This window comes from Phaseolus vulgaris, chromosome 1, assembly GCF_051622355.1.
Source record: "Phaseolus vulgaris cultivar YP4 chromosome 1, ASM5162235v1, whole genome shotgun sequence".
NCBI lineage: Eukaryota > Viridiplantae > Streptophyta > Magnoliopsida > Fabales > Fabaceae > Phaseolus > Phaseolus vulgaris.
The window spans coordinates 28,600,378-28,615,507 of record NC_143498.1 but is presented as its reverse complement, the minus strand read 5'-3'; the positions used below and the strand labels follow the sequence as shown (position 1 = coordinate 28,615,507).

General features: G+C 41.0%; 1 protein-coding gene across 1 annotated transcript; it reads left to right on the top strand.

Annotated features, from left to right (window-relative positions):
- The first annotated feature begins 9,823 nt into the window (after positions 1-9,823).
- Positions 9,824-13,593, top strand: VAR3 (zinc finger (Ran-binding) family protein). Its single transcript, XM_068616214.2, has 5 exons — positions 9,824-10,318; positions 10,406-10,523; positions 11,120-11,400; positions 11,577-11,675; positions 11,751-13,593. Exons 1-5 carry the CDS (start codon positions 9,945-9,947, stop codon positions 13,339-13,341), a joined length of 2,463 nt encoding a protein of 820 aa, XP_068472315.1. The 5' UTR covers positions 9,824-9,944; the 3' UTR covers positions 13,342-13,593.
- The last annotated feature ends 1,537 nt before the right edge of the window (positions 13,594-15,130 follow it).

Genomic DNA, 15,130 nt, shown 5'->3' with positions numbered 1-15,130 from the left:
TGTCTTGTAAGACAAGGTCGAGAACAGTATGGTTCCCAGTTAAATATCTCCCTTGCCTTTATACTCCAAGGTCGAGATCAGAAAGGCGAACCTCTTCCTGGTCTTTAATCGTCCAGGTCGAGAGTAGCATGGTTCGAAACAAGACGTCTCCTTTGTCCTAATATGCCAAGGTCAAGAACAACGAGTAAATATCTTCCTTATCTTTGTATGCCCAAGATGAGGCCAGTCAAGGGTTTGAGCGAACATCACCCCTACCTCAATGCGTCAAAGATCGAAAAAGAGTAAGATCAAGCAGGTAGTAAAGAACCGTGCTACATAGGTACGAACAGTCATTAAAGTATTGATTAGCAAGGTTAAATCCAAGACAGGCAAAGTAGCTGACAGCAAACACAAGAGACAAATCGAAAAAAGAAAAATACTTCATAAATAGAGATATATGTACAGATTAGTCAAATGTATGCCTGGTTACAAAATAAATACAGGGGGAATCACCACTAATCGGGGTCCACTAGCTTCCCATTGACAATAGTCTTCGTCAGCCCAGTCTGGGAGAGATCCACCCCAGGATGCACACAGGCAACTTGGGCCAGGGCATCCTCGAACCCTGCTGCGTAAGACTCCACGGCATTGCAAGTGAGTTCATCCTTGGTCTGAAGGAAGTGTTCATCCTTGCGGACCAACTCTTCCCTCATTTTGGCAAGTTGTTCTTCCAGTTGGGTTAATTTCACCTTCAACTGCGTTGATTCCTCTTCCAGCTGGACCACCTCTGCATCCCTACTACCAAGCTTCTCCACCAAGTCATTCACTTCATCCCTAAGATCAGTGTTCCTGGCATAGATTCTCAGAGTCTCTTGGGACTTCTGAAACAAGAGCTTCTTAGTCTCTTGATCAAACTTGCGAAGCTCTGCCATCTCCAATATCCTACCAGTTTCACGACGTGTAAGTTCTTTGATCTGAAGGGTGTCCTGGCTGGCTGCCTCCTTCAGCTTCTGCATCTTGGACAGGAGGAGGCTGGATGCGACAAGGGTCTCCCTAAGGTACTTCGACACATGCTCCAGCAGAGTGTCATCCTCCATGTTCTCCAACCTCTCCTAGTTCTGGAAGGATTGCAGGGCCCGTTGGAGGAAGGTAGGAAGATCAGCATGAGACACACCACGGGCGCCCCCTAAAACACTCTCCCCCTACCCTCATGCACCACAAGGTCACGGGGGAAAGAGGCGTTGGGAGGGTGCTCCCTGTAGGAAGGAGCACGACCGTTCGAGCCCGAGGGCGCATGAACCGCAACGTCAAATTTTCGTTTCCTCTTGAAGACGAGGCCAGAGCAGGTGTCCTCATCTTCAGTAGCGGCGGCCTCAACGACCTCAGCCACCCCTTTTTGCCTTTGGTCTACGGGCGCTGGGGCAGAAGGACCAGAAGTAGATGTAGCAGGAGCAGCCTTAAATTGAGTGGCCAACTACCTCTTCTCCTCAGCATTGAGCACCATGCTTGCATAAGAAGATGAAAGAACATAAGAACTTGAACTAGCAATACACACAAGCAAAGTGAAACATAAGCAGAAACAGGGGTGAGGGGGTACCAATATAGGCCTTAAGAGACTTAGGGTTGTACTCGAGCTTGATCAACTCGACGGTGCTAAACAGCGCTCCCAGTTTGGAGAAGAACCTGCACATCTCTCGTTCCCGCGTGAGTAAGTCCTCGAGGCACCTGGGTTTCTTGAGCCCTGGTTCTTTCACCCAATAGAGGAAAAACCCATCTAAGAGGGTGGGGTCGAATTTGCTGTAGTGGATCTTGAGGAACTTCCCTTTGAAGCCCTTGTATGATTGCTGGAAGAGGGACATCAGAACTCTTCCAGCGATCCCGTTGAAGCTCACCCATAGCTTCTTCCTCGGGCTTTTGGCCTCGAAAAAATATAGGAAGACATCCACCGACGACGTATGGCCAAAGTAGTCGCAGATGATGGAGAAGGCTCTAACAAATGCGCAGCTGTTGGGGTGTAGTTGAGCATGGGCCACATTGACTTCGGTAAGGAGGGCACGCTCGAAGCTAGTTATGGGTAGGCGATGTTTAAGTCTTTTAAAGACAGTGGAGTAAACAAAACAAAAGGGGCCCTCTGGGTCCGACGACTCGGCGGCACACACGGGTTCACCCTTCCCACAGGGCATGACCTTCACGAACCTGTCGTGCTTTTTCCCGAAGATACAAAATTTGGGGTAGGTCTCACTCTCCTTATACGCCGCTATGCTCTCAAATGAGGTAAAACTAGAAGTTTCATTTAAGAGATTGGTGGGAGCCCAGTGGTATAAGGATTTAAGGGAAGGAGTTGGTTTTTGAAAAACTAGAAGTTTCGAGGATTTGAAGTGAGTAAGGAAGGAAGTCAAGGCGTTTTGAGAAATGAAAGGTTTCGAGAAAATGCCTAAGAAAAAGTAATGGAACAGTGAAGGAGTGTAAGGTTTGAGGGGTTTAAGGTATCAGAGAAGCGCAACGCTGGTAAAAAAGTATGGTGAAATGTCACTTCAGCGCACTGTGGACGTCCTGTCGCTTGTTCGCCATGTAGGTCGCCGTGGGCGATCAGTTAGCCTCTTGGCTGAAACAAGTTACAGCTCTAGCCTGGGGGGCTTGTGTACTGGCCAAACCTCAGACATCGGCGTCGGACATTGACATCGGACCTCGGTGGTCTGGTCGCATTGATAGGCCACGTAAGTGGGCCCTAGAAATAATAATGAGTTATCACCTAGACGTAAGAAGGACCTAAGTCACGGAAGAGATCATGCATGTGGTGTGTATAGTATGTTCAGGTCTAGCACAAGTAAGTATCCCTTGGAGGCGCTAAGGCCCGTAAGGGTTAGGGTTCCCAAGGAGAGACTGCATGCATGGCACGTGAATACTTAGGACACACATAGAACAAATGGCCCTGCAACGCTGGTGCATGAGTTGCTACCCTAGCGGCCATACTGTTAAGATTTTGCACCCCAGAAGAGGAAAGTCATGTGCAGCGGTTGCGCTAAGATTGTGCAACGCGTCACATGATGCCTTACCAGTAACCCTAATTCCACTTAAGGAAGGATCCTCATGGGACAGGGAGTTGACCTATATACAACCTATATAAAGGGTGGTAAGAACCCTAGGAAGGTACGCCATTTCTAAGACTGAAACTGTTTTACATACTTATTGTTAGAAATGATGGCTTAAACAAGAGGGGGGGTGAATTGTTTTATCAAAGATTTTCGGAAATACTTGCTTCAGAATGAATTCTTAACAAACAACTCAGATAAGCACTTAAGGAAAACAATCAAACAATCTAATAGAAACAATTATTAGAATTTCAACCGGTTAAAGTTACGATTTAATCGATTGTTTATAGCAGCGAAATATCAAACAGTTTGAGAGTTTGAGAGAAAGAGAGATTTACACACAGGAGTTATACTGGTTCACTCAATCACTGAGCTACATACAGTCCTCAGTCAAACCACTGAGTATTCCACTATGTAACCAATCACAGATTACACAAACCACACCACAAAAAGGTGATTTTGAATCCCACAAAGCCTACTCACCCCCTTTGCACACACCACACCTCTAGATAGTCTTTACAGGTTTTTCAAATACAAACAGTATGTAATATGAACAATTACAAGATACTAAACAAGATAGAAAGCACCTAGATTTACAAAACCAGAGATCCTATGATCAACACTTGTTACCACACAACAAAGCTTGACAACAATCTTGCTTTGTAAAATCCTTTCTTAAAATCAAATCTTTTTCTCAAATTAGAATCAATACTTGTTGTATTTCTCGTATCTTTTGATTTGAAAACGAAGCTATATTTATAGCCTTTGAAAAGCTACTGTTTAAGGAAGATTTTAACAACTGAATCAGTTTAAAATAAGTTTTCAAAATACTGTTATGAATACACACATTTAACCGGTTGAAACCATAATTTAATCGGTTGAATGAGTCAAACAGTTACGCAACTGATTCAAAAAAACAGTTTCACAACTTCCAGCCAGCTAAGTGACAAACAACCGATTATTTCGATAAATCAATCGATTGTTTTCCTTTTGCTTGGAAAAAAACACTTAGTTTCTTAAAACAGTTTTAATCAAGCTTTGTGTAGGCTTCAAGAACTGATCTTACAAAGATTCTAAACACCCTACTCTTAAACCCAAACCTAGAAAGCAGCACAACTCCAGGCTTCATGAGGATTTGATACATCAAAGCTCCCATCTTCAACACTTATTGTTTCTTAGCCCAGTACCGACTTGATCGTCGGAGTGCAATCAACAGGTAGGGCCCCCTCTGTTTCAACGAAGCCACTCTCAATCACCAAGGAGAGAGTAGAAACCACCAGAAATAGGAGGAGCCACCATCTACCTTTGAAGTCAACGGCGACTGAGTCAACCGGCGAGAGCAGTATCTGACTTGGGTATTGGTTCACGCGCCAAGTCTACTCTTTAATAGTTTTTGTTCTTGGAGTATCTGACTTGAGTGTTGGCTTACACACCAAGTCTACTCTTAGCACCTTCGTGGTGCACGGCTACCCACAGGGTTATTCTTGGTTCTTTTCCATAGGGTGTCCGAGCTCGGATGGTTTCATCAATGCCGAGGTGGGTTGCTCTCTATACCTTTAGCTACGCGCTCTTAGTTATTTGTTTAACCGTGGCTCAGTACCTCCTAGACTCAGAATCTTACTGAGGAGGGAGCGTACAACCTCATGGTATATGCTTAGGGTGCCTGGACTCAGAATCTTATCGAGCTAGGTCATCTTTCCCAGCTTAAGTCAAACAATCTTAGTTATGGCTAACTATGATTCAGGGTACCTGAGCTCAGAGTCTCACTAAGCCAAAGCCATCCTATATGATATCCATTTATAGATATTCCTTTCATACTTTTTGGCCCTTAGAATATCTGACCTGGGTGACAGCTCACACGCCATGTCTACTCTATCAAAGCCTTTCGATTGGAGTATCTAACTTGGGTGTTTGGCTTACACACCGATCCCACTCTTTAAATGATTTTTATTACTTGGAGTATCTGACTTGAGTGTTGGCTTACACGCCAAGTCTACTCTTTAACACTGAGGTAGGTCTTACCTGCCTTCGGGTAAATAATCTTAATCCCATTCAGCGTGCCTAGACTCAGAGTCTTACTGAGAGAAGGTTTCCCCATCTGAATAGTATGATCGTCGACCTCGTTTAGTTGTCAATCATGCACACATTGCGCTTACTTGGATAACATACCGGTCAAGTCGCCTTCTTGTGTGTTAACGAAGTATCCTGCAAAACATCTTTTCAAAAATAGCTTTCATTGGGCGACCTCATTAAAAAACCCTGTAAGGGAAAAAGAGTGTCCCCTTAATTATTCAAATTGTTCATAAAGACTGATAAAAAATACATTAACTGAAATAAAACTTTAGGTTGGCCCCATTCCACGTTTGGGGTATGGCTCCTCCCTCTAGAGTCTCGAACCTATACGCTCTGTTTCCGAGCACCTCTATCACGCGGAATGGGTCGGTCCACTCGGGAGACAACTTGTTCTCCAACTGGTAGGGGTGAGGTTTTCACATCACCAAGTCAACAATTTGGATATGTCGAGGTCTCAGCTTGGACCTTTGTTTCTGCTCCACCCTCTTCAAGGCTTCAGCTTTGGTGCGTGCTTGCTCTCACACCTCGTCAAATAAGTCTAAGTTCACCTTCCTCCCTTCGTTAAACTCTTCAATTAGAAAGTTCTGGAATCGCGGTGAGCTCTCCTGGATCTCTACAGGGATCATGGCGTCTGATCCATATACCAAACTGAAGGGCGATTCCTTCATTGTAGATTGTGGAGTGGTGTGGTAGGCCCACAAGATTCGAGGCACCTCTTCTGCCCAGGTCCCCTTAGCTTTTTCCAACCTCCTCTTCAAGCCTCTAAGCAAGACTCTGTTGGCAGACTCGACCTGTCCGTTCGTTTGTGGATGCTCTACCGAAGCGAACATCTGCTTGATGTCGAGCTCTATGCATAACTTGCACAGCTGCTAGCTTGCAATTTGGGTTTCGTTGTCTGATACTAAACGTTTTGGGATGCCAAAATGGCAAACGGTGTTCTTCCACATAAAGTGCTGAACCCTGTGGGTAGTTATCTGCGCAACTGGTTCAACTTCTATCCACATGGTAAAGTACTCAATGGCCACCACCAGGTACTTCATCTGATGAATCGCTAGTGGGAACAGACCTAAGATGTCTATTCGCCAAGTGTGGAAAGGCCAGGAGCTGTGTATGGATCGTAACTCCTCTGGGGGTGCGTGATGCTAATCAGCATGCTTCTGGCATTGCTCGCATCGCTGTGCATACTTCCTGCAGTCTTCCCTCATGGTCAGCCAATAGTACCCCTCCCGAATGACTTTTAAGGAGAGAGCTCATCCCCCGACATGACTTCCACAGATGCCTTCATGGAGCCCTGCCATGATGCACGTACACTGATCCTCGCTCACGCAGGTGAGGATAGGATGAGTGTAGCCATGTTTGAACAGTTTTCCATCTACCAGGGTATACCTGCCTGAGTCCTTCTTAATTATCTTAGCCTCCACAGGCTCTGCCGGGAGCATGCCAACAGCAAGGTAACGCTGATATGGTGTCATCCAGGTTTCGCCCATGACGACCTGACAGCCGTCCAGCGATTCCTCTCGCGAAAAGCCATAGGCGCTTACCTTGGGCACCTTTAGCATTTCTTGTGTCAACGATCGGTGCCCTCTTCTTCTGCCCTCTAAAGTCTCCACCTGTTGGACCTCTTCTGCAGAACTGCAAATTAAATTTAAAGGACATCTCTATTCTCTGTAGCAAAGGCATACACAATATTTGTTCTTAATAGATTTCACAAATTAAGAACCACAATAGATTTCACACGAGAAAGGAAATCCAACAATAGATTTCGAAGACAAGGTTATAGAGCACAAACCATAACAAATGATGGCAGATAGAAGTTTGAAATCCTTGCGAAGAGGCAGCGATGGCGAACAATGAAGGGTATAAAAGTGATGGTTAGGTTTAGGGCGCGCGAGAATAAGTGAAGGCGAGAGTGTTTCGTGACAGAGGGTTTCGTGAAAGCGAGAGTGTTTTGTGATGAGGGTTTCGTAACAAAGGGAACTTACATAGAGAGGGAAAAGTCACATTTGATTTCAAAATCCAATGGAAGGGTTTCTGAAGAGTTAATTAATTGTATTCGGTTTCAAAGAGTCAAATGAGGTTTTAAAAAAAAATTGGGAATAATGAGGAATGGTGTATGGAGGGAAGGAAAACGCAGGGTTTTTATTTCGAAGGAGAATTGTGGCAGTTCAAAATGACACATTCTGAAGGATAATTGTGGCGGTTACTAAGTTATCGTATTATACGGAAACTTGTGACGATTATTAATAACTGCCACTTCATATTCGATTTTTTGTAGTGACCATTTTGACAAGAAATTAGACCAATGACATTATTATTTTTTTGTTATTAAACTTTTACCTTGTAAAATGAAAATTGGAAAGAAATAACATACAAATACTTGTAAACTATAATGCATAAATTGATTCTTAGTATTTATAAATGTTCCCGCCAGTTGACCTAACGTCTTTGTGCATTTTTGTTGACTTCGCTCCCAAGAACCCTTCGCTCCAACGTTTCCTCCTCTGGTGGAAACACCTGAAAACAGAGAAACAAAGGGCGCCCTCGTGACCGTTTTCACTCCGACGGTCAAGTTAGTATCTCGGGCAATGAACACCAAACTCTCACACTTAGATCACTGTGTGTTCTCTATCACTCTGTTCGCTCTCAGAAATGCGTAACTTGCACTAACGAAAGCGTAGAGTGTTTCTGTAAAGGTGACAAAACGTACCTTAGCTATGTTTGTTGTTAACCTTATATACCTTTGGTGTCATTGCCTTCCTGTTTATCTGTGACTTAAGCATTCTGTGGGCGCGTCTTAGCGACACTGACGCCCAGGCTTAGGGTCGTCCAGTGTGTAAGACTGCCCTGCCGTAGTGCAACTCGCGCGGGGGTGACTGCATGGGTTCCAACTCATGCGCCCATTCTCTGAGTCATCCACCCTGGGAGTTCCCTGCCTTCCTCACGTGTCATGCATGCAGATCACCCTCTGGGACGTGACCCTCCCATGGGTCGTCTCTGTCCTAGTGGCTTTCCAACGGTGGTGCGTACTGTCGCGTCCCTACACCTCATGCACGGATCCCTCGTGAGTTGGGTCTCTCCCTACTGGTAACTGGGGGTGTGACTTGAAAACCACCTTTCTTTATCTATCATTACTGTTTGAGGTGTCGAGGCCCGAGGCCTCCACGCCTTGCTCCTGTGCTGCCTCCTCCACGATCACCCCTGCCCGTGGCATAAGGAGACACTTCTTTGACCTGCTATGCTTTCCAGGGGTCCCATCATGTTGACTTTGGTCAACGCCCGAGGCCAGTCAACGCCCGAGGACCGTACGATACAATAAATTACTTGCAATCACTAATTTCAGGGCTTATTTTGTTGTTATGTTTCCTTTCCCTTTTAAGAGTGAATTTATTTATCATTTATGTTTGATGTGTTGAATGGAATTTACTATGATTTTTTTCTAACTTTGTTATTGATCTGATAATGGTATAGGTGGCCCAGGCAGTGGAAAGGGTACACAGTATGCAAATATTGTTGGAAATTTTCGGTTTACTGACCTCAGTGTTGAGGATCTCTTGCAAGCTTAAGTCTCTCCCCTATGGAATTGCCGGTATGTTTCACATGATTAAATTTTCTTAAGTTGTCAATTTAATGAGTTTTCTATAACTGCATGTTTTATTTGAACAAAATCGGTTCGTGTTTGTTTTACGAGATGAAACAAATATTGTTATTATTTTTTTATGAGTTAATTAGAATAGTGATTATGTGTTTGAAGGTTCAGAATCTCCATTACTGAAGAACCAATGATAATGGGTTATATTAGGGGATTTTTTTTTATGTAATTATGGATTTTGGAAGATAATGTAATTTATATTATAAATGGTTGTTGAATTTGTCTCACTTATTTGGTCGTGGCAATGAAAAAACACTTACCATACTTGATAATGTCAATAAAAGAAGACATCAAAAGTTTATGGGGCTAAAGGTTCTTCCTTCTCCAGAGATTGCTTGTATTCATAGAGTTGTGGAAGATAGTAATTATGAATCTTTCTTTTAGTCATCATGACATGTAGAGAAGTTATTTGAACGTAAAAAGTTGAGGGTTGCATTAAATGTTCTTCATACAACATTTAATGCAAACCTTCTACTTGAAGAAAGATTTTTTTACTTAGAATAACTTATCATGTCTTGGTCATATATCTTTTAACTCTCCTTGATAGAAAAAGAACAAGATAATATTAGATTGATGAACTATGCATATGTGATAAATTGATCTTCTAAAAAAGTTGTTAACATAAAACAAACTTTAATATATTTTTCCAAAAATCTTCTGACTTTTATTGTGAGATCTCCTTATAGGTAAAAAAAAATTCTTTACAAATATATACTATGAAATATTAAAGAAAATATCTTATCATATGTTTCTAAACATGATAAAAAATAAGAATAGAAAATGTTATAACTTTAATCAACATTAGACAAAACACTTACATAAAGATCTCAATACATTAAAATAGTTTCATATTCTGAGAATTGTTATAAAAAAACACTTAATGGTGATATTTTTAATGACATAAAAATAATTAAAAGAAAAATAGAGTAAGATGATGAGAATTGGGGATGAAGAATATTTAGAATAATATTTATCTATGGAGGGTATTGGTAAATTTTATTAATTTAGGTTTATTGTGAAAAAAAAAATCAAATATTGATACCATATGGAGAACACAAGTGGCAGCGAAGCGATAAGCTTAAAACTAAACATTGTTTTAATTTAGTTGAGGAAGGAAATTACAAGTGCAGCTGCGTTAGCTGAATTGTGAAATGAGTGGCGTGGCCCCAAGGTTCCTCTTCCTCCTCGCCACTCCCCTCCCTCTACTTCGCCGGAACCACCACCACCGCCACCGCAACCTCTTACTCCTCTCTTCCCATTCCCTCCGCCTCTCTTCTTCTCCTTCTTCCTTCTCTTTCTCATCTTCACCTCTCCCACTCAAACTCAGAGCCTCCCAAGGTTCCTCTCTCTCCTCCTCTCCCTGGCCCGAGTACTCCTCTTTCCTCTCTCACATCTCTTCCTCCGGCTACCTCTCTTCCCTCCCTGATGATGCGTTCACCGCCGCCGCCCAACACCTCTCCTACTCCTTCCTCCGCGACGCCACCACTTGCTTGGCCTTCGCACGTGACCGCCCTAACCTTCTCAGGTTCCTTTCTTTTGTTTTTTCTCAAATTCTATCCGATTCTGTTGAATTCTAATATCAATTGAAGTGAATTGGATTGCATGGTGGTAGGTTGCTTTCTACGAGAGATATTGCGGCCGTGGTTGAGCACGGCTCCCCCTTCCTCTTCCGCGACGCAGATGATTCCGTCAGGAAGATGAAGTCCTTTCTATCAAACGGTGACGCCAATGTTAGTTTTTTTCTTTCTTCTCGGTTATTTTCTGTTTTTGTTTCTCACTACTTCGTTATGGAGAATGTTAATTTGCTCGTGTTAAGGTGCAACTGCTTGGTGTAAGAAATTTTGATCATTCATAATCGCGTCAAGTGTTTCTGCTGACAGTGAAAATGTTATTGGTTGCTTGTAGTTAGTATTTGATCTAGTAATCGTCAAATTTCAACCACTAGTTTGTTTTACTACACGCCTTTGAGTTCAGAGCTGGGTTTGTTCTTATTTCTCAATATGAAATGTTGCAAATGTAACATGATTGCTATCATGTATGAGTGTAAGTAACATAAAGCAATTTAAAAAAATATAGTGGTTGGAAATTTTGACTGTGTAACATTTTCTTAAATACATATTCCTGTGCGTCAAAAGAAATGTGGAGATTGACTTCAAGCTTGAACTTATGCCAAGTATCACCGTTTAATTCATTCCAAAATAAACGAGACGTACATGATACTACTGTATGGAACATATTTTCTGTCACGTATTAACACTTAATTTCAAATTTTGAAAAGTGCATTGAAACTGTTGGTGATTTAGTTGTGTTCAATATGTTCTCACAGGTGTTGGATACTGATAGAGCAAATACGATTGACCTAATGAAGTTTTTGCTGAGTTATGCAAGTGATCCATATGTCCCTTCAGAAGGGAACAGTCTCAATAATAGAAATCTTATTGAATCATCTGTCAGAAACCTCTTTGGTGAACTTTTCAAACTGAGTTATAGTGCACCTGGATCAAACTCTTTTGATTCAGTGCAAAGTCAAATGGCTGGAAGATTTGGACATACAAAGCCTCCTGGACAACAGATTGAAATGAAGAGGGGTGATTGGATTTGTACAAGGTACTGTTTTACTACTTTCAGTTTTAACTATAGTCCCAATGAACTATCAAATGTGTTACTTTGTGTAATGCTGGAACACAAAGGGTAGATTGAGAAGCAATTGTTTTAGTTAATTTTGTATCGTCAAATATTGTACACCATTCTGATAAGTCTGCTTACTCTCTAATATTGAGCAGGTGTAATTTCATGAATTTTGCACGAAACATCAAATGTCTTGAATGTGAGGAAGCAAGGCCAAAAAGGCAACTAGCTGGAGGTGAATGGGAATGTCCTCAGTAAGTATTCCCTTTAAAATGTTTTCCCCTGTAACCTGTCATAGACATCCAATTAACTGAATTTCCATTATGAAGGTGTGATTTCTATAACTATGGGAGGAACATGAGTTGCTTAAGGTGTGATTGCAAGCGACCTGGACAAATATCTTTGGGTGCCATCAATACCATGTCAAATATAGATTACGAAAATAGAAACAATCCTAATACTTCAGATGTTGATGCACGGTTAGCTGCTAATGAAGAAAAGGCACAGCGTTGGTTTAGCAAGGTTTCTCAACTAGACAGCAGTGCTGATATTAACAGTGTGATAGCAGATGAAGATTTTCCTGAAATAATGCCGCTGAGGAAAGGAGTTAATAGATTTGTTGTTAGCACAAGAAAGACTCCAATGGAGAGGAGGTTGGCTAATGCTCAATATAAGAGAAACTTGTCCAATTATGACATTCCTGGGACTGAGGATTTTAAAGCTGTAGAGCCAATCAAGTCCCATGACAATCTGGATGACATGCTAGGTCGTTCAGCTGGACTTCCTCAATATGACAATAACCTTGCTGAACAAAATGCTAGCGGAGACAGGCAACCTTCATTTGCTGGCACTAGCAATACTTCACATTTTAAAAATGTGCAAGGGAGGTACACTAGTACTATTCCTCCCAGTACATTGTCTGCAGATGCACTTGCCCCGAAATCTGAGAACTTGCTAGCAGAGGAGAGTGAAAATGTGGTATTAGACACTGATATCAGATATGCTAGTTTGGGAGACAGTTCACAACTTTCTAAGAATTCTACCAATATCACAGAAGATAAGGAGAAAGAGCAAGATGAAAAATCTGAGAAGTGGTTTAGAAAGATTGCTGAGCTGAATGATTTCCCTGATATAACAAGTGCAATATCTGATGAGGATTTCCCTGAAATAATGCCTATGCGTAAAGGAGAAAATCGATTTGTTGTTAGCAAGAAAAAAGACCGTTCTTTGACAACACCAGCATATAAGAGACAAGCAGCCATGGAGCAAGCTAGCAAAACCAACTTTGTTCCGTTTGTCCCTTTCCCCCCAGATTACTTTGCTAAAAAGGATAAGCCACACGCAGATGGAACAGATTCAATGGATAGGTCTACTGATGGTACTTCTTCCATATCTGAGGTGGCAGAGAAGGCTCCAGAGATATCTGATGATGCTAGAGCTCAACCAGGACTGAGTCCAAAGTCTTCTGAACAGAGCTCAAATAACAATGATGTTGGCTCTATGAGTTGGGCAGGAACCAGTGGAAATTCAAGGCAGAGTTTCAATCAAGATCATGTTCCAAATTTGACTGGGAGTTCATCCCCAGGTACAGCATCTGACAACCAGAGTGGTAAAGCAGAGTGGACAGGAAAGAGTTTGGAGGGGTCTGCCGTGAAGGAACCAGATCCTTTGGACATGTCAGAGGAGGCAAAGGCAGAGAGGTGGTTCCGGCGTGTTGCACAAATTAAGGATATATCTGAGCTCAGTCAGATTCCAGATGAAGATTTTCCTTCAATAATGCCTATGCGCAAAGGGGTGAACAGATTTGTTGTAAGCAAGAGGAAAACTCCATTGGAAAGGAGATTGACATCTCAGCAGTACCGAAGAAATCTACCAACTGTGAGCTCAGATTCAAGTAAAAACGAAAATGAAGGCAGCTGAAAAGTTGTATTATTATTAATTAATTACCATTTTGCTTCCTTTTTCATTGTGAAGCTAAAATGTTGTTGCCAAATATTAAAAAAAAAATGATAACATGCTGGAAATCTTCAGTACTCAAACCTTCATTTTTGCATTTTCAGGTTTTGTTTCCAATGTAGGATTCCAGTTTTCTGTTGTATTCCTTTTTCCATTGTAGGTGCCTCTGAATTTTTGATCCAGTATACGTTTTCTTCACTGAGTTGAAGTTCTTAATCTTAGAAAAGTTAAAATATTCCCTTTTCTTTTTGGATTTTTGGGTGTTGATATCATGTTAAGCTATGAGGGTTTCGTTTTTATTTTCTTATGGTGTCCTCTTTGGTGTATATGTGACCACATAAAAGATGCCCCAAATTGGTTATTGCATACGTGATACTGAAATATATATGATGTCTTCTTCTGTTAGTGCAATGTACAAGCCATGTACAATGCTGAAACCATTATGTAATCACTTAGTTGAAATTTCTTGAGAGAAAGTTGTATTACGCATATAACTTTAGTGAATTGAACTTTTAAAACTTTCGCGCATATTCAAGTTTTATCACAGTACATAGAAAATAAATCGATTTATTTAGCAATGAACAAATTTATTTTTACACTGTTTATGTATTAAAGCGTTTATACCAGTCAAGTAATTCTTGAAGTTATGCAGATTGATTTGCAAGCTATACACACACTGATTTTAAGAGGATATTATGTAAAACAAAAACAAAATCAATGACCTTCAATTTTTAAGCAAGTGATAAAGGTTCAATTATTAGCTTGACAATCAATTGGGTAACCTATCACAATCAAACTGTTCCAGTTGTAATTAATAGTTCATATATCTTCTTAACAAAACCAAACTGATTTTCCAGAAAATAATAACAGAATGAACAAGTCCAGAAAGAACAAATTTATTTTTAATTGAACAGATTCAATTTTAGACAAAAATAAATAAGCAAGAAACCGAGTGCAGGGATGAAGAGAAATGAACACACAACAGTTATACTGGTTCACTCAAATGAGCTACATTCAATCTCACCTAATCCAAGGTGAAATCCACTAAACAAACGTACCAAACACACTTACACAGCCACTGTTCTTGTAACAAGAACCTTGGCACACTTGCTGAAAAACGCTATTTCAACACACATACTCTTCAAGAAACCCTATCAAGAAGAGTTTACAATCACAATATACAAGAATTCGAAACATGAAACGAATACACCTGATAGAGAATGCAGAAATCTGTCTTAGACCAGTAGAACAGATTGCTCACACAGTAGCAGCACCTCTAACCAAGCCTTAGAGCCAACCAAGAACAAGCACACTTTTTGATTTGGAAAATCTTTCAAGAACACATGCCAATCCTATGAAAACCCTTATTTCTTAGTTATAAACTTGTTTTTGCAATTGTATGATTAACCTCTAAATGCAGAAACAAGCTCTCCTTTTATAGAAAAACAACTTATAACAGATTTTCAAAAAACAGTTAAAGCTGTTATAAAAATAACAGATTGAAAATAAAATGAACAGATTTATTTTCAAAAGCAGTTAGAGAATCTGTTATGTGAATGAGACTTAGTCAAACACCCTAGTGCAAGGATAAAACAAAAAAAACCTTTTAAGGTAAACATGGCACCAGACTAAAAAGAATCTATTCATTTACAGATGAACAAATTTATTTTCAAAACGATAACAGAAACTTCTTAACAAGTAAAACACAGTCGTTTTGATGAATTGAAGATTTAGTTAAAATATTTGATGCACA